The sequence below is a fragment of the Carassius gibelio genome, chromosome B23 (genome assembly GCF_023724105.1).
Source record: "Carassius gibelio isolate Cgi1373 ecotype wild population from Czech Republic chromosome B23, carGib1.2-hapl.c, whole genome shotgun sequence".
Taxonomy (NCBI): domain Eukaryota; kingdom Metazoa; phylum Chordata; class Actinopteri; order Cypriniformes; family Cyprinidae; genus Carassius; species Carassius gibelio.
In genome coordinates, this window is record NC_068418.1 from 10,123,538 (window position 1) to 10,147,544 (window position 24,007).

A 24,007-nucleotide genomic window follows, 5' to 3' on the forward strand; every position below is an offset into this window, starting at 1 on the left:
CCTTACTTCAGCTATTTGCCTTATGCATCAGATCCAGATGCATTTAATTATTTGCATGCAGTTGTAAAAGCAATACTATTTCCAGTGAGTGTGTGTGTGTGCGTGTCTTACGTGTCCAGAAGGGAGCGGTCTGCCAGTGCTGGTTGTCGTGTGTGAAGCAGGTGAGGCCAGGCATGCTGCAGGTGTCATTGTTACGCAGGCGCTTCAGTAACTTCCTCAGCTTCTTCCTGCGCTTCTGTTCCAGCAACAACCAGGCCTTCTTATCCTTCTCCTGTCCTTTCCTACAGAGACAGAGAGAATCATCAAAACCAGTATCATACATAAACATACATACATATACAGACACAAAAACCCACCTGAAGGGATGGACGCCTCCTGCTTTGTATTTCCTCAGCTTACTTTTGTACTTGGATTTGTAACTAAAAGAGAAGAAAAATGAAGTGAGCCATCATCAAATAGGATTATAACCGGCATATATTAAAATTAATGCATAAATAATGTATATAATGTACCGTATATGTAATAATTTGTGCAACATACAGTATCTATTACACATCTATATATCAATATATATTATAAAATGTATTTTATTATGTATTTTATTTGTTGCATGGAATATACAATTAAATTACTACATTAAATATATTAATTATTGCTTTAAATATCAAAAATGTATTAGAATTTAATGATAATAATAGTTTAATGTAATTCATTTGAATTTAATTAAGGATTATTAAAAATATGAATGAATCTGGAAGAATTTGACAAATACATAACACCAGTAAAGAGAAAATAACAGACAGATGAGACCCTCACTAGTATTTGTTGCAGTCACACTCTTCAGGTCGAGCCTTTTTCAGGTGACCTCTGACCTCACGAAGGTTTTTAATCTTCGTCTGGAGTGTTTCGATCTGGGAAAAGAAATGATGATGTATATAACGATGTAACTTATGCAATATAAACGTACATCCCCTTTTATATTGCACAGAAGAAAGAAAGTCACACGGATTTGGATCATTGTGAGCAAATCATGAGTGTGTCATACCTCGTGGTCGATGTGGAGCTTGTGGTCCTTCCAAGCTTGCAGCGATTTGTACAGACCAACGTCACACTTTACTGTATCATTGGCCAAAATGGAACATCTGAAACACACACACACACACACACATTCTCTTTGATGCATATACTCCCTCTCTTGTCCATAATACTGAAGCACACACACACTCGCTCCTCACCTGTGAGTGACTTTAATAGAGGAGGGCACAGCGAGGCTGTTGTTGGTCTGGCTGACTGCAGTGGGTCCCACACCGCTGAACTCATCCTCGTCCGCTGTGTTCTGCCTGAGGCTGAGGTTCCTGGGGCCCGAGGGCCTGTATTCGTGATCCAGGTCCACTGCGTACAGGTCTCCTCCCATCTCCATCGAAACGGCGCGGGCAAAGCGGTTCCTGGAGTAGCTCTTCAGTGACTTCAGTTCTGTCAATCAAATGCAGGGCTTACCATTATCACTTGACAAGGACAAAAAATGCATTTTCTCCCCATATTAGATACTATATTAGATAGAGAGACCTGTTTGTTTTTTGTATGTAAAAAAAATCTGCTCAAAGACCTGATTTGATATAAATGATTATATATGTATATATATATATATATATATATATATATATATATATATATATATATATATATATATATATATATATATATATATATATATATATATATATACAATTGAGTCAGGTCTTGGGGCAGAATTTCTATACATATTATAAAAATTTAATGACAATTAAAATAAAAAATGATTGTACAGAAATTCTGATAATATTAATTAGAAATCAATTTTCGTTTACGTCTCACCTCCACTAGAGGGCAGCAGAGGCACAGAGAATAATTCAGCTAATGCCCCCCGCGTGATTTTTTTGGAGGACTTGTTGCGGTGTGTGTTTGTAGCTCAGTATGTAGTCGTACTCACTCTTTTTGGAGAAGAGTTTATTCTTGGAGAAGGTGCTCGGTCTGTAGCTTGTGGGTTCACAGTTGCACCCTTGAGGCTCAGAGTTCACGCTGACATCAGCGCTCATGCTCTGCAGATAAATCTGGGATTTGATGCTGGATACAGACGGCTTCCGCACTGCAGACACACTGGCCATGCCTTTGCATTTAGACAACCTCAGCTTCCCCGTGGCGTCTTCAATACACTGCCACTTCTGCAGAGACACAGACAAAGAGGGACATCATGTGGTTTTACTCTCAAAGATGATTCATATACACTGACATAACAGAAACATAAGGTATGGTATTGCCACAGTTGCTTGGACATGGTACCAGAGTTATATCATGGGACCAAGATAATATTTTATCATTCAAAACATGATGCAAAGTACAGTAGCATGTTCATATGATACCATATAAAGCCAGCTCTCTTGATGTGACTCGAGGCAAAATATCTTACTCGTTCTTCTACAATATTCTTAGCTCGTTCCTCTGTGACTGAACTGTGTCTGACTGCGTCTGCTCATGATCACAATTTGTTAGACACCATCAACACCCATTAACTTTTGGCCGTGATGACTGTGTGTGTGGATGAGTGCGCTTATACTCCGGAAGTAAAAGGTGAAAATGAACCCCCTGCCTTGTATCGGCAGCTGTAATTATCACAAATCCAACTCGTTAAGAGCCTCATTAATGAGGAACATAAGCTACAGAGCGCTCAGGGCTGCACACTATCAGAGACATGAGAGAAACATGCCTTTCTTTTTAGTCGCTTTCTAGTGGCCTTGTAGTTAAAGACGTGGCTGGAAAATGAGAGAAGCTATGAGGACCAATCCAGCATTTTGTACCAAGTGCTATTTTATCTTATCACAAAATGTAGACTGTGTTATTGCACAGCTCTATATATAAAGTTGGATATATATTATATCCCAAAAAAATACACTGGAAGTCAATGGCTACCAGAAACTGTCTTGTTAACAACAATCTTTAAAATGAGGGTGAGCAATGATGACAGCATTTCATTTTGGGATGAACTATCTCTTTAAGTATATGAGGTGTTAAAACAGTGCAGATAGCATGTGCACATAAACAACACTTTCTGCAGGTGCAATTTTCCCTTTTTCATGGTTTGAAAGAAAACCAAGTAAAAAAAAACTTCGCAGTGTGAAGCTATGTAACGACAGACTGTTCCTTGATCAAAGCAGAAAAGCAGATGGAAAAATAAAGCCTGAGATAAAAAAAAAGAAAAAGATGGAGAGAAAAGAAAGGGATGGAGAGATAATGCAGGAACAGGCTGCAGGTTTCTGGAGGACTACAGTGGGCCAGTCTTGCTAGAGTGAAAGTGAGAGCAGGACATTTCAGGTGTGTGATCTCTCTGTTCTCACTTCACACAAACAACCCACACACACACACAAACAACCCACACACACACACACACACACACACACACACTCTCTCTCTCTCTCTCTCTCTCTCTCTGTACTTGTGAGGGTCTATACTGACAAAGTATGCCAAAAAGTATTACCATTGCAATATTATGGTTACTGTAAGTACATTCAGTGTAGTACCTCTGTAATTACATACTGTACTAATGGTTAAAAGATTGCAATAATACGATTTATAAGAAAAATGATATGCTCAGCAAGGCTGCATTTAATTGATAAAAACAGTAATATTGTGAAATAATATTACAGTTAAAAAAACTATAAATATACTTAAAAATGTAATGTATTTCTGTGATATAAGCTGTATTTTCAGCATCATTGCTCCAATCTTCAGCGTCACATGATGCTTCAGAAATCACAAATATGCTGATCTGCTGCTCAAGAAACATTTCCTCTTATTATTATCATTAACACCAACATTCAAAAGTTTGGGATAAAAAAAAAAAAAAAAACAAAAAAATAATTCAGCAAAGATTCATTAAATTGTTCATTAAATTTCATTAAATTTCATTAAAAAGTGACAGTACATATTTATATTTATAATGTCACAAATGATTTACATTTTAAATAATCACTGTTCTTTTGAACCTTCTATTCGAAATAAACATATTATTATTTAATCATTATTGCTGTTGTTGTTTACTTTTATTGTTTTTGCTGCATTTTTAATTGAAAATACAGCTTTGGTGAGCACAGTACACTTTATGTACTATTAAAAAAACATATCAATGTACAATATTGTGAAAAATATCAAAATGTTAAGGTGTTTTTCCTGTGCGGTGGGTAGTAGTATTTGACACGTATGCTGGTTCTGATGGCTTTAGCTGGTGAAGGCATAGCTCATAAATATTTATTATGTTATACACAAACGATTGAACAGGAGATTTTAGGGTTTTAAATAGTCTATGTGACATATTGAGGTCAGCAGAAGAGTTTTAGCTCATTTGCAAGTCAAATAGAAAGGCGAACAATAACATTATGATATGCAATGTCCAAAATCACATCAAGTTGCTGCTTGTGACATTTCATTTGATAACTTCATCTCTGCTCTGCTCTGAATGCATGCATCAGCAATGTCTGAAACACTGGACTCCTGGTAATGTGGAGTAGTGGATTGCTGTTTAATGTATATTCTTCTGTATGTTGTTGTACCTGACCGAGCTGTTCACATGGCGTCTGGTACTCTGCGCGCTGGCACAGGTCTTTAACGCGTTGGTATTTGGGCAGGTAGTTTTCCTCCTGGGCCATATCTTTCTCATCATTCAACACTTTATGCAGCAGTTTTCTGTCACCAGAGAAGAAGAGAAAAACCTGTTTGTTATCTGAATAAACATACGTTGCCCTTTCACACCCAAAACCCAGAGCTCTCGGGCTGTTTTCACATTTAATTTGCGCTGACTCACCCTCTCTCCACCAGGAACGAGTCCCGCCACACTTTTCCTTTCTTGTTGAGCTGGAACCTGCAATTAGGAGAGACGGATGGATATTGATCTACCGGCTTTGTTACCGATCAGCCGGAACAGCAAATTGGCCAGAAATTGGCCGTTTCTCAGTGGACCCAAATGATGAGTGAATGCAACAAGTTGAGGCCCGAGATTGCAAAAGAGTGAAAAAAAAACGTAACGCTGAAAAAGAAAAAAATGACAAACAGCTTAAACTGAAATCCAGGCTGCAATTGAAAGTGCTTTTCCTCGCCTGTGCTCTCCCTGATGAAAAACAGAAGGAGACGTGGAGGTGAGGAAACACAAGTGCTGTGTGCACCTCCTGACCTTCTCTGCAGATCCGAGCTATCGATCGGTGCTCTCACACGCCTCTCTGATCTCCGCAGGAGCTTCTGCCAGATTTAGGAGTGTTCTGGCTGGCCTTTTCTCCTATTCAGACTCCTATTGTTAGTGGCACTTGCTAAGGCATCATCAGTTCACAAACTCCAACGCCAAAGTTGTGCGTACTTTGCCTCATGCCATTTGTGTTTTGGACATGAATGATGCTAAATTATGGGGATTATAGAAAAGGTGTGTGCTATTGGGTCACCATGATAATAATCATTCAAAAAAGGATAAATTGAATACTATTTTAAATAGTAACAAACTGAGCTAGCCTTGCTTGTTATAAAAAGGTGAAATTATCTAATATTTATATGTCTTTACTGATGCTGACACAGCCATGAGGGTTGGCACTGTGATATAATTTCTTGTTTTTTGATTTTAATGTTCTGTTATGTTGGTTACACCACTTATGATCTAGATGACGAAAGTCTGTTTATTAATGAATTATGAAAGCCTGTTTCATGCAGATGAATGAGAAAATAAAACCATAATTGCTACTTTTTATGTCAAAACTCTGATATTTTTTCTCGCAGTTGTGAATTTACATTTGCAGTTCAGATTTATTTACTCAGAATTGCGAGTTATAAAGTCAGAATAGTTTGATATAAACTCCCTCGTCTGACATTTCCCTCAGAATTGCGAGATAAAAACTCACAATTGCGTGTTAAAAAGTCAGAACCGCCATGCAATTCTGAAAACAAAGTCAGAATTGTGAGATACGAACTTGCAATTATCTGCGAGGTATTTATCTCGCGATTCTGATTTTACAACTCACAATTACAGATTTATATCACGCAATTCTGAAAAAAGTTGGAATTATAAGATATAAACAGAATCGTGAGAAATAAAGTCAGAATTGAGTTTATATCTCGCAATTCTGACTTTATTTCTCGCAAATTGCCTATTCATATCACACAATTCTGACTTCATAACTTTTTAAATTATAAAGTGTGAAATAAAGGGCTGCAATAAGCCAGTTTTATGTTTTTATACAGTGGCAGAAATAGGCTTCAATAACAGGATCACGATTCACATTCACAATTCTATTTGATGTTGGTTTTTGCAAGTTAATGAGCAGTACAATGCGCTTAAAGTCCATGTTTAACGAAATATAGCCCTCCAACAAAATAGAAAAGAAATAATGACAGACCATTTCGACCAAAATAACGGTGGGTAATATGACCAAAATCATATTTCACTTTGTTTTATTTCAATACTAATAAAAAATAGGCACTGAACAGCACTGGTCATAAACCATAGCTGTAAAGTCAGTTTGTGGAGACAGTTTAATCATTTACAATTTACTGTCCTCATATCACAAACACTTATTCTTAGTCATATTTAGGACCAGAATATCTTGGGGATAGGTTTATTCAACCACCTAGTAAACACTCAGAGACACTGGCAGTGCCCTTGAAACCAGCAAGAACCCCTCAGCACGCTGAAGCTGACGAAACATGGAGGTCCTTATTTAATTAGTGTCTATCTGAGCTGATTGAGAGCACAAGGGAAGTGCCAGTCATTTTTCCTGAAAGCCCCTCTTTCCTCCGGATTTCTTATTTCCTGTCCCCCACACCTCCTGCTGAGATATGCATCTCTTCCTCTCATCTGAAATAAAAGAGGTACGCGGGCCGGCGGAAGAGTGCAGAGATGAGATTTCAGCAGGTGTCATGGTGATGAGGGGCTCTGAGCCAGTCGGATGCCTGGCAGACGGCCATCTGCTGCCACTCAGTGACAGTGAAGTGAGGCGAGGTGTTGTTCAAACCGCTCTAAATGCAATGTGTCATTATCCTCCGGAAACTCAGCATTGATCAAGTAATACAATGAACTAACTAGTGCTGTTCACTCTTCATTTTTTGCTTTTGCAGTGATGCCATAGAAGAATCATATTCGGTTCCCCAAAGAACCTTTCAGTGAACAGTCCCTAAAAGAACCATTTTGAAGAAACCTTTTTTAGACTATGAAGAACCTTTCCTGCATTTGAAAGATTCCATGGATGTTCAGGGTTCTTTATAGAAGTGTCGATTCTGCACTGAGAAATAGAACACTGAGGAGTGCATTAATTAAACAGCCGTGCCACTTTTGCATGTGCTAACCTGCGTTTTATTCACAAACCACCCACAATTCAGTTCACCCAGGTGCCAAATGTGCTGAAACAGCAATGTGCTGTGGGTATTCACACTAAATTACATTTCTGTCATTCCTTTTATCACAGACACATCTCCTTTATATGTAAATTAGGTTAATTATAAATTGCTTCCTGTTCAAAACCAAGGCATTGTGCACGTTATGTGAGCTGAAGTTCATATAAAGCATCATATAAAAGAAAAAAAGATTGTCAGATGCATTGTAATTTTCCTTTTTTAATGATTCTAGATGTTTCGAGAGCTATATTTAAGTAGCTGTCGATTACCTAACAGCCAATTTATTGGTCAATTTGTAGTTGTTTTAATAAGTACTTAATTAAACGTATAAGTTCTGTGTAATATAAATCATCACAAATCATTTTGGAATCGAATCGTGACTCTCAGAATCTGTAAATCAGATCGAGGCGTGAGGTTCATAAATATTCACACCCCTAGTAAAAGACATTTTCGACTGATCACAGCAGAATTATTCATCGACTGATGATGAAATGAAGGAAAACAGGTGAACTTTATAAATATATATATATATATACCAAACTGAATATACCAAACTTTCTTTAATAATTATCTCTAGCCAATTGTCATAGCAATCCACCGATTTTGACTTTTCTAAAGCTGGCAGAGTCCAGGAGACGTCCTCACCTGTTCATCATGCGGTCTGTGTCCAGGAGCTTGAGGATGGACTTGCCGTCCATGTCTGGGGGAACGTCCATCCCTGCGATGTCCAGGATGGTGGGTGCCAAGTCTATGTTCAACACGATGTGGGGGTTGCTATGGAAACAGAAGAAGGGGTCGCCATTTGACATAATGGTCAGAAACCAGACGAGCAGCATGTGAGCACCGAACGATAATAAGACACAGACAGGGAGAGAAATGGAGAGAGCCGGGACCTTCTCAAAATGGAATACAGCTGTACTCATACTAAATACAGAAAACACTGCATAGTGGCCACTAATCTTCTTAAACGTAGCATGTAATATACTTTTGTAATGTGTATCTGAAATGTCATCCTGTGCAGTGACAGGTGGGCAAATCTCCTCATTTCTAAAAGTGTACATGTGTCAATGTACACTTCTTTTCTATGCCATTTGCTGTGTCTTTCAGACTGAGCCTGTATGTTTTTGGGGCGTCACTTAAGATGTTTGAATACCCAGTGAAGTATTGGAGTATCAGATGCACACTGAGTGTCCATGAGCAGAGATGGCCGCATGCAGGTCTCATACTAGCAGTCCTGAAGCAACTAACTGAAATAAAATAAATCCAAGTACTAAAATTACAAAAACTAAAACTGAAATAAAAATAGACTGTATTAAAAAAATATTACTGTATTAAAAAATAGTAAGATATATAAAAAATGAATTGTTTACTTGATAACTAAGATTATATTATTACAATTATATAAAACAATTATAATTATGCAAAATAATTTCAAATAATTTAATTCTGTAATTTCAGAAGATTCAAGAACTGAATGTTCTTCAGAGTTAGATTTTTGGGGATTAAAATTATTTTAAACTCACAAAAAAAAAAAAAAAAAAGGATCTTGACATAACTAGAACAATGTATATTCATCATAGACATTTTCATGACTTATGGGGACTTGATGTGTGAATTGTGTGAATCCTGGTTTTTATATAAAAATAAACAAATAATAATAATAATAAATAATAATGTGAATATTTTTTAAAAGTTTTGATTTTATATTATATTCTTTTTTTCAATGTTTTTTTTTTTTTTTTTGTAGAGCAAATTTTAGAGATGCCACTTTTAAAGGCCATTTAAACAGTAGTTTATTATTAGTATTATTAATATCATCATCATCTTTTGAGCTGTTTTAGTTTATTTTAAAGCTTGTTTTGTCCCATTTTAAATCATCTTGAGGCCCTGGTTGAGAAGACCTGAGCTAACAGAGAGTCGGATTATAAACCTCTTTGTCTGATATATTAAACATTCACCTTCTGATGCTGAAGAACACATCACACCCCTGTTACTGTTACTGTTCATTTTGATAAAAAAAATAATAATCAGAGTGTCAATTTTAACTGACCATTTTGAAATCCTGTGAAGTCAGTGGACTGAAGCTCAGTGGAGATTAATCCAATCACATCCGCTCTGTTTTCAAAAAGTAAATTAGGCTCATCTCTCCCTCTCTTTTTATTGCCTGAAGGCTCATCTGATGCTGAACTGGCCCCAGCTGTGCCTTTCTCACCCCGAGTCCCCAACCAAACTCTTTATCCTCTTTTCTGTGCCTTTCATTCACAGTAAAAGTCTTGTGGTCTTCACATGAGTGGTCTTTACTGCTGTTAATCAGCTTTTCTGAGAAAGAGGGAAGCCAGATCACACAGCAGTGGTAAACCAGACTAGTGACTAATGATATTAAATGCTGATGAGAGAAAGAGAGAGCTCTGGTCTGGTGCTCCCGTGGGGGTGCAGGTTCAAACATGGCCTGCAACATGTGCTGATTTCATTCTCTCTCTTGATATGGCAGGATATCGGAAAGTCATTAAAACCCCACCAATCAAGTTTAGACCTAAATTAAGAGTAACTTTGTATAAATATAAATATATGTTAAATATAAATATAGACTTATCATGGCACTGCCATCTAAAAACATTTTTTTGAGGGTTGGTCATTGGATACACACTCACATGCCTCCTGCCTCCACATTTGGGCCGCGGATGTAAAAGGGAACTCGGATGTCAAACTCGTAGGGCATGGATTTCCCCTTGACCAGTCCGAACTGACCGATGTGGTATCCGTGGTCAGCCGTGTAGATCACGTATGTGTTGTCCAGCTCCCCAGTGTCCACCAACATGTTGTATATCTGCATTCAGACAGAAGAAACATTAAACAGTGGTAGAATCATTTATAAGGAACAACAGCTGTTTTCGTGCTTGCGGTCAAACTAACATTCTGGAGGAAAACAAGACAAAAGCATCATGGGACTTTTTAGTGTGAGTCCAAGAGATTTTGAATGTTAAGTGTGCCGCCATGGTTTGATGCAATTCATTTTCTTGAGCAAGAACTTTACATTTACATGAATGAATGAATGAATTAATAAATTATTGTGAAATGGACCACTGCACTCATACTGTTCACTAAAACAATTACAAGTAATTTTGTTAATTGAAATTAAGCTGAATTAAAATATAAAATATTAGATGAAAAAACTAAAATATTCGGAAATATTGCCTAGGAAACTGACTGAAATAAAGTACTAAAATTATAAAAACTGAAATAAAAATAGACCATTAAAAATAAATTAATTACACTTTTCGAAAAAATATATTTTAAAAAGATAAAATCAATAAAATAATTAAAAAAACAACAAAGAAAACTGAAACTTTAAACAGAAAATATTCAAATAATAGCATATTCAGAACAGTAATACTGTAAATACCATAACAAAACATAATTAATACTAAAATAATAACAATTATCGCAATATCACGTACCATAGCACTTTAGTGTTACGTTAGAAAATGTAGAAAAGTGTTAGAATTATTTAGTACCATGGAATATATGGAGTAAAGGGAGGAAATGTCTTAGAAACATGATACATACATCAAAAAAAATAAAAAAAATAAATAAAAAAAATTATAAAAAATATTGAAATATTGAATTGAATATAACTTGAATGCTATAACTGGTTAGGAATGGTTTCTATATATTATTTAAAATAATGTCATTATATTTATATTATTTGTAATTCATGTGATTTGCATAAGACGTATAACTGACATACCTTCTCCACACTGTCATCCACGGACAGCAGCGTCTGCAGTCTCTTGCGCTGCAGCATGTTGGTGAACTCCATGTGAATGGGCTTCATGGGGCCGGTGTAACGCATAATCCAGTGTTTGTCTGGATTAGGGGCATAGTTATAACTGGGTGTTCTGAAAGGAGAAGGAAAGAGTCACTGTCAGTGGACCCGCTGAAGCATGACCGAGGGAAATCGAGAAAGTTTTCAGAGCATCCTGAGACACTGTTTGTCGGCTCCGTTCTGCTGATGTCGGAGGAAAGCATGTGTCTGAGTGAATGTGTGAAGGTGCATCTGTGTGTGTTTGCATGGTCAGAATTACAAATGACAGCAATCGTCTGTGTGCTTTCTCTCCCGTCTCCTCAAAAATGACACATTGCAATTTTACAGTCTCATGGTTTCTCATGCGCTGACTGACAGACTGACATTCTGTGAATGTAATAGTTGTTCAACCATTATTCAGGGATAAAAAGAGTGTTTGTAGCTCCTCCTCCTCGCTCCTGTGACAGGCGTGAGAGGCCTGTTAGAAACAAACAGCACTTACACTCCATGCCTTTACAGTTACAGTGATTTAAAGCCCCCCAGCTCTGGTGTTTACAGCCATTACTTAAAGTCTTTCTACAGACAAATCAATGTGAGCATCATCGCACTTATCTGCTCGCTGCCTGGCCTTGTTTTGAGAGTGCCGTATATTTAAACTGATAGCAACTTAGCGACAACAAGGGACGATGTAGCTCTCTGTCTCTGTTTAGTGTATCTATTTCTCTACTGGGACCTGAAAAATGTGTACTGCTGTTCCTTTGACACTTGTTTCTTTTCTTTTTTTTGTGCCTATACAATAGCTCTGATTCAAAATTAAGTGTGCTGTCTTCTTAGACATATGTTAAGGAAACAAAATATAACATTTTAACCAGTATTTTCCTACTGCTATTCCAAATGCTAAGAAATAGATAGTAGTGGGGATTTTGATTCATCTGAATGATTTTACTAAAAAGATACATTAAGATTAATTTAATGATTCCCTCATTGACCTTTTCTATGGATTATAATGATTGCTTTTCCTGCATTTTATCAAATCCCAGTTCATGAATTTATTTCACGAACATTATGCTTCATTCATTGTTGCTCTGGTCGCGTTTAAACCTAATTTCGATCCCGTCAACAGTAAAGAGGGCCTAAAACGTTTTGAGCTTGTCCACTTTGGACCACTTCCAGAGCTGAAAACATATTAAACCGGATTGATTTTGTTGTGTTGATGGCTGAATGTTTTAAAATGGGCAAACAGGGCATTTTCTGCTTTTTACCAAAACACATGAATTAGGGTCAAAATCAAAGCTGCTTTTTTTGTCGTGTTCATTGACTTCCTTTCTAGGTTGCTCAGGTTTGTCCAGTGTTTCTGACCAGCTATGACCAGACTAGGCCAGGCTTAGGCTGGTTTTAGCTGTTTTTTCAACAGGGTACCATGGTTAGTTTTTTTAAGGGACACATTTCTGTGCAGTATTTAAGTGCGGTGTATTTTTAAACATATTAGGCAACGCATTAGCTTAGCAACATGCTAATGTCAGACTCAAATGAAACTGACTTTAAACAAAAAGTCGATTATAAAAATACCATATTACCATGGTTTAAATAGTAATCATGTATTTTTAGTTTTATTTGCAGTAAAAACATGGTTAATTTTTGTAAGGGACAACACAATATTTAAGTCCTCTGTATTTTTTAGCTGATTATGCTATCAAGGCACTAGCTTAACCACATGCTAATACCAGACTGCAATTGACTGCAAACAGAAAAGTCTATTATAAATATAACATTCAAAAATGTTGAGTAAAAATAGTTCTTATCAGATTGACAACACTATTTCACGAAATATTTGCATCCTATGCATTTTTAGGTTTATTCGACTATAAAGACATTAGCAACATGCTAATGTAAAATGTAAATATAAATATTGTATATAATACAGAAATTTTTTGGATAAAAACAATTTATTACTCATCATCTAACCAAATATTTGTGTCTAGGCTATGCTCTGAATTTCTTATTAGACTACCAGACTAGAATTAATTGTTAATTGTGTCTCTGGTGTGCTTGATGTGAGGAATGCTACATGCTACACAGGTCCTGCCTATATAGAGTGCTCCAAATAAGTCACATGAGATTCCATCATGGTTGGAGTACGGCCTCAGAAGGCCTATTTAGACATTAAACAGCATATTCTCTCTCTCTCTCTCTCCCTCACTATGGTTTCATCTTCTTTATTGGTCTACATATAATCCTTTTAATCCTCTCAAAATGCTCTTTCTCCCTCTCTTGTTCTTTCCTGATCATATTTTCATTATTCCCTCCATCATGGGAGTGATGGAGATGAAACAGGTGCAGCGGGATCACGCGGCGATGAGAACAGGGGGATTTTCCCACCGAATAATATACGCTCTCTGACTGTCTGTGAGGATTTGGACTATATCTCTGCAGTGGCCTTGCGCCAGTCTGAGGGACAACGAGGGGTTAATTACATACAGCGCTGTACGAGGGCAGTGAGCAGAGAAGTACAGGACTAGCGGGAGGCCATTATGGACGGTGGAGGGTGGTTTGCAGGGGATTGAACGGAGAGAATGAGGGCGGTCCCAGGAATTTTTCATGGGATGTTAAGAGAGGAGTTCTGGGGCATTCTCTCCTGACAGCAGGAGAATGATACATGCATATGAATGCATGTGTGGAGCACAGCCATTTTTTATGGCTACAGGGGTGGAAAAAAGTGACATATTTCTTTGCAATACAGGTACAGTCAGACAGCTGGCGATGTTATAGAGGTGAATCATAAAACATGTTTTATGAAGAGTTTGTGTGCGAAAAGAGACTGGACGAGCAAAACAGGAGCAAGTCTGTTTGTTTTTTATTGGTGAAAGCGAGATGACATCAGAAAAATAATAAAAGCGCATTAAATTCCAGACTCTCTGACTCGAGCAGTTACTTTGAAGGGATGATGGATGTTTATGTGAGTCATAAAGTGGGCAGGTTTGCATCTCCTGGTTTATATCTACTCTGATGGTGAATCAAACGCATGTTAAACTACAACAGAAAGCTTATCACATGCACACACACACAATGTTTGAAGAGCTTTCCATTTACTAATTAAAAAATGGATATCTATTCATCTATTTTGGGTTTCTTCTTCATCAGACAGCTTGAGAAAGCGAATGTGCATGTTTGTGAACATTCTGTCTGATTTCATTCCTGACGCCTCAGTATTTCAGGAAAGACAGTAATATTCATTGACAGTACTGTGTCTCTTTGCTCTCCCTCTCTTTTTCTTGCTTGAATGCGAGAGAAATGGGAGTTCATGGTCGTGCGGTTTTGTGCTTAGAGACACAATGTCCTGAAAGCAAATCGAATCTGAGAGAGAGAGAGACAGACAGAGAGAGAATTTAGTTCATTAGAGGCTTTTTGTTTGCTCATTTGTGGTGTAAGATAATATATCTGTGTGTTTGCTGTCGGATGTATCTGGGGCATGAAATATATTCTATACAAGTACATTAATGTAAATCTTCAAGCTTGTTTTTTTTTTACAGTATGTGTTGTTTTATACATATGACGAAATATGTCAGAATGCAATTTATAGTGCATTGTACGTGGTCAGTTCTCTCTTTCAGGTTCATGTACTGAGCAAGAAAGTTTACTGTAGTTAACTGTTAATACACATATAATAACATCTGGTTTATTAGAGCTGAAATTTGAAGGTAACTTCTTGGCTCTGCCCCGGTACGAGTGACATCAATGTGTGTTTGATGAGAAAAAGATGAATTGTAGTTGTAATAAATGCATTTAGAATCCATACACCTGCCTTGCAGAACTGCAGAAGATCTGATTTAAGCCGACCAATCAGCAGAAAGGGGCATATAATTCCCGCCCATGTGTAGAAATCAAATATTAAAGCTGTAAAATGGAAATTTAAGCTGAATTAAGCTTTTTTTGAAAAGGAGACGTTTTCTAATTTTTCTACTATCAATATTAACTAAATCAAAAAATGAGTGAAAGGATGATATATGGATTCATCCTGATTGATTTGATGTGTTTCTGACACAGAAATTAAAGGAGAAGAGTATATTTTATTATGCCATTTGCATGTTCATTCCACAGAAAAGTGTCAAATTTGTCCGTTTTTTGAAGAATTTTACTTTGAACATTGTAAATTAAATACATTTCACATATATTTAATATTTAACTACCTTCTTGAGCAGATTTTCCTGAATCCGACCTCTGCCCAGGGATTTCCTGTAGCCAGAGGCTGAATCTATGAGGTTACCAGGCACAACAGTAGACATGGAGAACTATAAAATGAGATTTTGAGATTACTTGGTGTACACAGAGAGTGAGAGAGGGGTCCTAGAGATTAAGCAAATCCAGCTACCTAAAAACAACTGCATCACGTGTAGACAGGATTTAACCTAGACTATGTGAGTGTGTACAAATATGCTTTTCATCATCATGCATGTTCTCGGCATGTGTGTGTGTGTGTGTGTGAAGAATGGCAGGAGGATTACAGACCCTGGGAAAAGCATAGACAGAGACAGGAGGATTTATCTGCTGGAGGGACAGAAATGGAGGGATGAGATGAACAAAAAGAGAGAAAAAGACATTGAAAAAAAGGTCTGGTACCAGCTGGTGGCCAGTTAGCAAGAGAGCAGCAGAAACCGGCAGAGATAAACAAGTGTGTGTGTGAGTCAGTGGGTACATTAGTGTGAACTGAAGAGGACTATTTCCATTATAACATCTCCATCGAGTGGCACTTGAGTGACAGAAATAAAGAAAAGTGCAGTAAGATTTCTATTCACGGTGTAATCAATGATTTCCAGCTGTTTTATCTCCACTTTCACTGACCCTTTTCATGTTTTTGTGTATGTACAATGGAGTCCAGAAGTCTGAGACCTCAATTAATTTTTTTTTCTGAGCTTAACCTTCAAATAAAATGAACAATTACAACACAGAAACATTCAAGCAGCAATTAAGGTGCCAGGCACAACAGAAGCAAGCATGGCAGCGAACATCAGACCAACTGCAGCAATAAATAAGTGAAGCCAATTTAAGATGTTTTTTATTAAAAATGTAAAATGTGATAGGATTTAATGGTTTATCACTTTGACTAATAGGCGGTTACCAAATTGATGTGGTTGCTCAGTTTGAAATGACAATAGCACACACAAAGCTTGGTGTCAATGTATCATAACTTTGCAGAGTTATAGCCTCAGATATGTTTATGTGTTAATATTTTAATACAATTTTTTTCTATCAAAATAAAATCCATAACTTTTGGCCAGCATGGTCTAAAGATGATCCGAGTTGAATTTGGTGAATATCGGACCAACGTTCTAGGATGGGGTTTGAAAAAGTATGTTTACAAAGAAAATCTGAATGGCAGACAGGAAGCATGACTGATTATGGCATCATTTGTATCAATGTTGTCAGCTGCCCTGAAACCTTTTAAGTACCTTCAAGACATGGTGTTAAAGACACATATAGAGTTCTGTAACGATATGCTAATGCGTTCGTAAAATATAGCATTTTATGACAAAATTCAAAATAGCCAAAATGGCCAACATGATAAAACTGGGTATGGTCTACCCATTCTACAGACACCAGTTTTTTTTTTTTTTTTTGGCCAGTATGCTCAGAAATTCTAAGCAAATAAAAAGCTATTTTCATATCTTCCTAACCACTAGATGGAGCTGTGCAGAAACTGTACCTTCGTGTCATGGATATTATAACACACAGCAAGTTCGGTCTCAATACGCTAACATATTTTTACAACTTGTCAGATTTTCTTCTATTGAAGCTCAAGATGCTTTTTGGACCATCCCAAATGATTCAGGTTTTACACACACTGATGAAGAGCAAATTGCAATGCAAATTAAGTGATGTTTTCATAAAGACAAAAAAGAGACCAAGCACATACCAATACTAAGGCATTGTGCAATCAAGCAGTTTTTCAGATCAACTTTTTAAATGAAATGTCGTGCAATGGAGGTCTGGACTCACATGTGCTGTGAAGCGTTGGGGAAGGCAGTGGTGTACTGAGGGGCCGAGTCCTCCGGGCCATGAGGGGCGGCGTGACTGATCACCATCATGATGGGTCGGTGAGGGTAGATCTTCTTCGACATGCGGAAGTAACTGATGCTGTCATTGGTTATGAGATCTGTCAGGTAGTCCTACAGGAGGTACAGAGATCTGAAGCATGAGTCTACTCATGTAAAATGAATACATGACAAGAAATGAAGAAAGAAGATGGGATTTTAAAAGATAATGTTCCACTTGATTGGCCACCGTGCACACACACCTTTGAGTATTCAAATCCATGTTTCTCTCGGACGCCGTTCCTGCACAGAGTGTAGTTGTAGAAGCGGGAATTCTTCACCATGGCGACCCACTCCTTCCATCCCGGAGGAATGTAAGTCCCATTATACTCATTCAGATACTTCCCAAAGAATGCTGGGAAAACACAAACACAGAAGGGTATAGTAATTATAAAGAAAATAGAGTTTAAAGGAGAGCAAAGTAGAGCATTGAGCAGTATAATAAAGTACAGCAGAGTACTGTACACTGTAAAAAATCTAAAGTTGAGAAAACGTAAAAGTTTAAGGCAACCAGGCCCAGGAGATTGTAGGAGATTTTTGATTTTTTCCCAACTTTTTGTTGTATAAACTGAAAACAACAAGTTGAGAAAACTCAAACATTTCCTGAAGCTGGTTGCCTTAAACTTTTAGGTTTTGAGTACACCAGAGTCGAGAAGAGAAAAGAACAGAGCAGAGTGAAGAAAAGAAGAGGGAGGTACAGTAGAGTACAGGAAAGTAGAATAAAGCGGAGTAGAGTATAACATGATAGAAGAAAGAACAGTGTATGGTAAAGCTGAGTAGAACAGAACACAACAGAGTAGAGCACAGTAGAGCACAGTTGAGTATAAAAGAGTACAGTGAGGAAGAGGATGGAGTTCAATAGAGTATTGTACAACAGAACAGAGCAACACAGTGTATAACAGAGTAGAGGTAAAGTTGTGGTAAATAGAAAACAATAGAATAGAGTATGGAGAAGATCAGAGTAAGGTAGAGTAAAGTAGGTATGATAACTAGTCTAGAAGAGTAGAATTGAGCAGTGCAGTACGCTGTAGAGTACAATAAAGTAGAGTAAACCTTTTCTACTAAAAAAACATTGCACATTTAAAATACAGTGGGCATATAGAAAGAAGCTGCATGTACAGAAACAGAAGACGGAGATACGTGAAGATGGATGAACATTTGTGTTGGAAATGTTACATTAGAAAGGATGTTGCTGAGAGCCGGTCTCTCTCCTAGAGGAAGTGTGCTCTAATGGATCACTGTTACCACTAAAAGCCTGACTCACTGCCAGGTGTGTGTGTGTGTGTGTGTTTGTGTGAGGCGCTGGTCATGCTATGTTTACATGCACATGGTAGTTTTGCATGATGTCTATGTCACAAACAGAAAACATCACACACACACACCACCATACATCCCAAAGGTTTTTAGTTTAATGAAAATCATCTGTTGAAGACAGATTATGCCATTGTTCGTTTAAGAGTCTGTGATAGTGTGTTTGAGTGTGTGTGTGTGTGTGTGTGTGTGTGTGTGAGAGACCTGGGGGCCTGCCACACCGAATCTCTGGTGAGAGTGTGTGAAAAACCCAACAGACAACAACTCTGACTGATGAAACAGCTTACAAATGAATGAGAGCTCAATCTATTAAATTAATTTTACATTCATGTCAGGTTGTGCTTGTAAGGAAGAGTTATGTCCCATGATGCTTTGGTGTCTACCCAGAGTTTTTCAGATGGAAATCATCAAAAGCTACGAGGATATGAAAGTGTGATCTTAGAGCCACAGCTGCTACACTCTGATTAGGCTCTAATCTAGTCCAACAATGAAGTTTACGCTATAAAGATATAAAGATATAAAGAGCACAACTTCGCTACACTCCTCTACTTTAGGCGACTCTATTTCATTCCACTCTGCTTTTGTCGACGTTACTCTGTTCTACTCTATTTTAGTATAGGCTACTCAAATGTATTCTACTCTAAACTATGTTCGTGTATTTTAATCTACTCCACATTGTTCTACTCTAGCCTACTCATCTGTATGTTATTCTCCTCTATTTAAGTCAAGCCTACTCAAGTCTATTTTATTCTACTCTATGTTAGTCTGGTCTGCATTAATTAACCTTTCTCAAGTCTATGTCACTCTATTCTGACTTTTTTATTTTAATCTACCTTACATTTTTATACATTAGTCTACGCATCTTGAGGCTATTCACCTTCACTTTAGTCTACTCAACTCTATTCTACTCTAGTATATTCTATTCGTCTTTAATCTATTCTACGTTATTCTATTGATCAAGCTCTTGTATTTTCCTTTATTATAGTCTAGTCAACTCTACTCTAGTACATACTACCTCTACCTCAATCTAGTCTACATTATTCTACTAATCTCTACACTATTCAGTTCTACTCTGTTGCACTCTACTTCAGTATATGACACTCTACTTCAATCTAGTCTACATTATTCTACTATCTTCAACTTTACTTTAGTATAGTCTTCTCAACTCAACTCAATTTTTATTCTACACTATTTTAGTCTAGTCCACTGCTTTAATAACTTTTCTCAAGTCGATGTTACTATATTCAGCTCTGCTAGTATAAGTATTCTACTCTACATTCTACTCATGTCTACACTTCTGAAGGCTATTCACCTTTACATTACTATAGTCTAAAGTCTACTTAACTAGTACTTAATTAGTCTGCTTAACTTAATTCTAATCCACTTCAGTCGATACTACTCTACTTCATTCTACATTATTCTACAAATTTCTAGGTTATTTTCCTACTCCTCTGAACTCTATTCTACTCTTCTTCAGTCAATATTACTCTACAATTTTCTACATATCTCTAGGCTGTTTTTCTTTCATCTACTCAACTCTGTTGTACAGTCTGTGCTACTCTACTCATCTCTAGGCTATTTCTATTACTTTACTCTGTTTTAGTCTACACAGTTCTATGCTGAAGCCATAGCTCTACTGCACTCTACACTACTGTACTCCACTAGTTTAACCAAGTGATCCTTCCAGTGTGTGTTTGTGAATGATGTCCACCTGTCCTGTAGCCAGTGCTGTTGAGGTAAACTCCAAAAGTGCGCGGCTCGTGTTGGGCCTGCCAGGAGGGGGAAGAGCAGTTCTCGTTGTTGGTGTAGGTGTTGTGGTTGTGGGCGTATTTCCCCGTCAGCATGGAGGAGCGCGACGGACAGCACATGGGCGTGGTGACAAAGGCGTTGGAGAAGTGCGTTCCACCCTGTTCCATGATACGCCGGGTCTTATTCATGACTTGCAGGGAGCCTGGATGAGAGAGCGAGTGAAAGAAGATCTGTCATATATCACTCAAGGTGACATAAAGTCTGCTCTACCGATCGCTCTACTTCAAAGAGAACTGGCTTCTACTTTTCCTCTTCCTCTACACAACACTAGACATCGACCGGATAAAGATATCAGTTCTTTCATTTATTCTATGTGTGACATCCCAGCCTTTAAGAGGAAATGTATTGGTTGTTTGCATCCTGGGAATTCATGTGACACCAGCAGCATGTGTGCGTGTGTGTGCATGAATGTGTTATGTTTAGAGATATATGATACAGTCTTTATATTCACAAGTCACACACTATTTATTAAAAGTCTCAATGACATTACACTCTAAAAACGGCTGGGTTATTTTTTAACCCAAAATGCTGGGTTGAGTCTGTTGGGTCATTTTGTTGGGTTATTTAATTTCTTTTTAAACACTTTTGGGTAGTTTCAATTTACCAGGTGTTGGGTTAAACCTGCTGGGTTGCGTCGCTGGGTTGTTTCATATGGAAAGCCAAGTGGACCAGAAAACGCGTGCTTTTCAACGCCGTATTAATTTTAAAACGCCGTTTTCATAACGCCGCCAGGTGTTAAATAAGCGCCGTTACGCGATAAGTAAACGCCAGACGCCACCACGCGTTAATATAACGCCACACGCCGATAGACGTTAAGTTAACGCGACACGCCACTTAAGATGCAGATTTATTTACTCATCTACATGGACACACCTCTCATGGCTACAAGGACTCTATGGCAAGTCAGAGCATCCAGTTTGCAAGAGCGCGAAGATGGCAAGTATAGCCCTTACAATTATACATATAGCTTTTGTCTCATAAAGTTAAAACACGAATGAGTGCAAATTTGGAAAATATTTTATTCAACAGTTAAATTAATACAAAAGTAATATTATTATTTTATTATTATATTATATTTTGAGTAGGCTATCATTTCAATTTAATAAATAGTTGGTGATAGTTTCACAAAAATAGAAATTATGTTTATTTAAATTTACTCAACCCAATGATTCAGATGCAGTTTCTGTAACAAAAGTATAGCATGTGTAATTCTAAATTAAATATTAATATTTAAAGCTACATTTTGTTTGCTTTTTCAGATTTAACTCAATTAGGCTCTAAAATATCTTCTGAGGGTACTTTTTCTTCCTTTTTAAAAACATAATAACATATGATAAACTGAAATCATACTCAAAAGTTGTTACCGGATTTATTTTACAATAAAGCAATTACAAATATGGATATAGGGAATATAGTTATCGAATGACACAAATAAGTCCAAATTTGGAAATTATTACAATGGTTAAATAAATGAGAAAATGTATGGCAAGTCCTGACCTTTTGGATGTATTTAATTATAAATACCTTTGTAATCTATAATAACAGTACATTTGTTCATTCTTGAATATTAATATAGGTACCTGTAATTTTGGCCAAATTATATATACTTTGTTTGTGAATTTGCACATGCTATAATGTAAGCATCATTAATGACCCCTTTGTGTTTAATAAAAAAAAATAAAAAAGATTGATTAGTGAAATGAAAGAATGATTTAATATAAAATGAGACTGATTATTAATTGTCTCCCATTGGCCTGATTAGCTTTGCCCTCAAAACCTTTCTTTTTTTATTGGTACAGTATTGCATTATTTGTACATAATACACTTTGCATAAACGTTTGCAATTAGTTTTTTAAAAGGTAACGTTACAGTATCAAGGCCTCTATGCTTTTCTTTTTTTGATATTTCTTTGTTTAGGAACATAAATTAATAGGGCAATATTTGTTTTTTTTTTTTAGCTTTTTGATCCCATTTTCCATCTAATTTTTATTAAATTAGTAAAATACAATCCAGAAGAATAAATTACCAGTCAAATGAAATCAGCATCAACATTTCAGCTTTGCAAGACACAGAACTCTGCTGTGGCATTAAGGATTATGCAGATTTTTTGAGAAGACTTGGATGTGGCGTTAATGTATTTCATAAGAACGATGTAATGAAATTAATGTTTAAAATATAAAGTTTTGAAAATGGAAATATTAAACGATTTAAATGACTCATTTATACTTTCAAATGAAACTGAAACCGACAGTAGGTGGCAGCATGTCACTGCCTTATCAATGAATCACAAAGCAAATGACTCTCTTTATGAATGGGTGATGGGTAAATCATTGACTCGCTAGATTTGTTCTAAAATGCAGATTCATTCATAAACGTTGTTCAGAAACAGCTGTGTGTTTGTTTGGAGATGCACCGCGATCAGCTGTGACTTTGTTTGAATTTGTTTTTAAGAAATAGAGCAAATTAAGTGTTCCTGAAATTTAAGTCCATATGTTCAGGGGCGCCTGCAGGATTTCTTCCGAGGTAGTCATCTCTACACTGTTTGTTATGATGAATGACAATACTGCAGCCTGCTTTCACGATCTGAGGTGAACCAATAAACATTTACTGCCTTCATTCAATCCCCATACTCCGTCTGTTTAATCTTATTTACTATCCTAATTGCATTATTATTATTATTATTATTATTATTATTATTATTATTCAGATTTGCCTTTGTTGTTGATGCTAATACAAAATATCAGGGGGGACTCCCATAAGTCTATTTTTAGTGGGGGTCAGCTCTGCAGTTCTGCTTAATTCAGCTATGATTATCATTTCAGTTTATGTTTATATATATATATATATATATATATATATATATATATATATATATATATATGAAAAATTATATTTAATTTAGAGTTACATATGCTCTACTTTTGTTTCAGAAGCTGCATCGGAATCGTAATATATTTACAGACTAAAACAGTTTGGTTATCAGCATTCTTCAAAATATCTTCCTCAAACGCAATACAGCATAAGGTTTGAAACAACATTAGGTTGAGTAAATGTAAATGTAAATGTAAATAAACAGATTTTCTATTTTTGTGAAACTATCGCCAACTATTTATTAAATTGAAATGATAGCCTACTCAAAATATAATATAATAATACAATAATAATATTACTTTCTTATTAATTTAACTGTTGAATAAAATCTTTTCCAAATTTGCACTTATTCATGCCTGGGGTGATAACTTTATGAGACAAAAGCTATATGTATAATTGTAAGGGCTAGCCATCTTCGCGCTCTTGCAAACTGGATGCTCTGACTTGCCGTAGAGTCCTTGTAGCCATGAGAGGTGTGTCCATGTAGATGAGTAAATAAATCTGCATCTTAAGTGGCGTGTCGCGTTAACTTAACGTCTATCGGCGTGTGGCGTTATTTTAACGCGTGGTGGCGTCTGGCGTTAACTTACCGCGTAACGGCGCTTATTTAACGCCTGGCGGCGTTATGAAAACGGCGTTTTAAAATTAATACGGCGTTGAAAAGCACGCGTATTCTGACCCATTTGGCTTTCCATAGTTTCAGGCCAGCGCTGGGTTATTT

General features: G+C 36.8%; 1 protein-coding gene across 11 annotated transcripts in view; it reads right to left on the bottom strand.

The window, feature by feature from the left end:
• Positions 1-24,007, bottom strand: part of sulf2b (sulfatase 2b) — a 140,728-nt gene that overhangs the window by 7,398 nt on the left and 109,323 nt on the right. For all 11 annotated transcript variants that reach the window (XM_052593644.1, XM_052593636.1, XM_052593637.1 and 8 more), the window contains 14 exons: positions 20,318-20,557; positions 17,499-17,650; positions 17,201-17,370; positions 11,150-11,300; positions 10,053-10,228; positions 8,047-8,175; positions 4,835-4,891; positions 4,584-4,716; positions 1,970-2,201; positions 1,236-1,473; positions 1,046-1,142; positions 817-911; positions 357-419; positions 112-281 (listed from right to left, as the gene is read on the bottom strand). In XM_052593644.1, the coding sequence (XP_052449604.1) occupies positions 112-281; positions 357-419; positions 817-911; positions 1,046-1,142; positions 1,236-1,473; positions 1,970-2,201; positions 4,584-4,716; positions 4,835-4,891; positions 8,047-8,175; positions 10,053-10,228; positions 11,150-11,300; positions 17,201-17,370; positions 17,499-17,650; positions 20,318-20,557 (2,103 nt within the window). The remainder of the gene's footprint in view (positions 1-111; positions 282-356; positions 420-816; positions 912-1,045; positions 1,143-1,235; positions 1,474-1,969; positions 2,202-4,583; positions 4,717-4,834; positions 4,892-8,046; positions 8,176-10,052; positions 10,229-11,149; positions 11,301-17,200; positions 17,371-17,498; positions 17,651-20,317; positions 20,558-24,007) is intronic.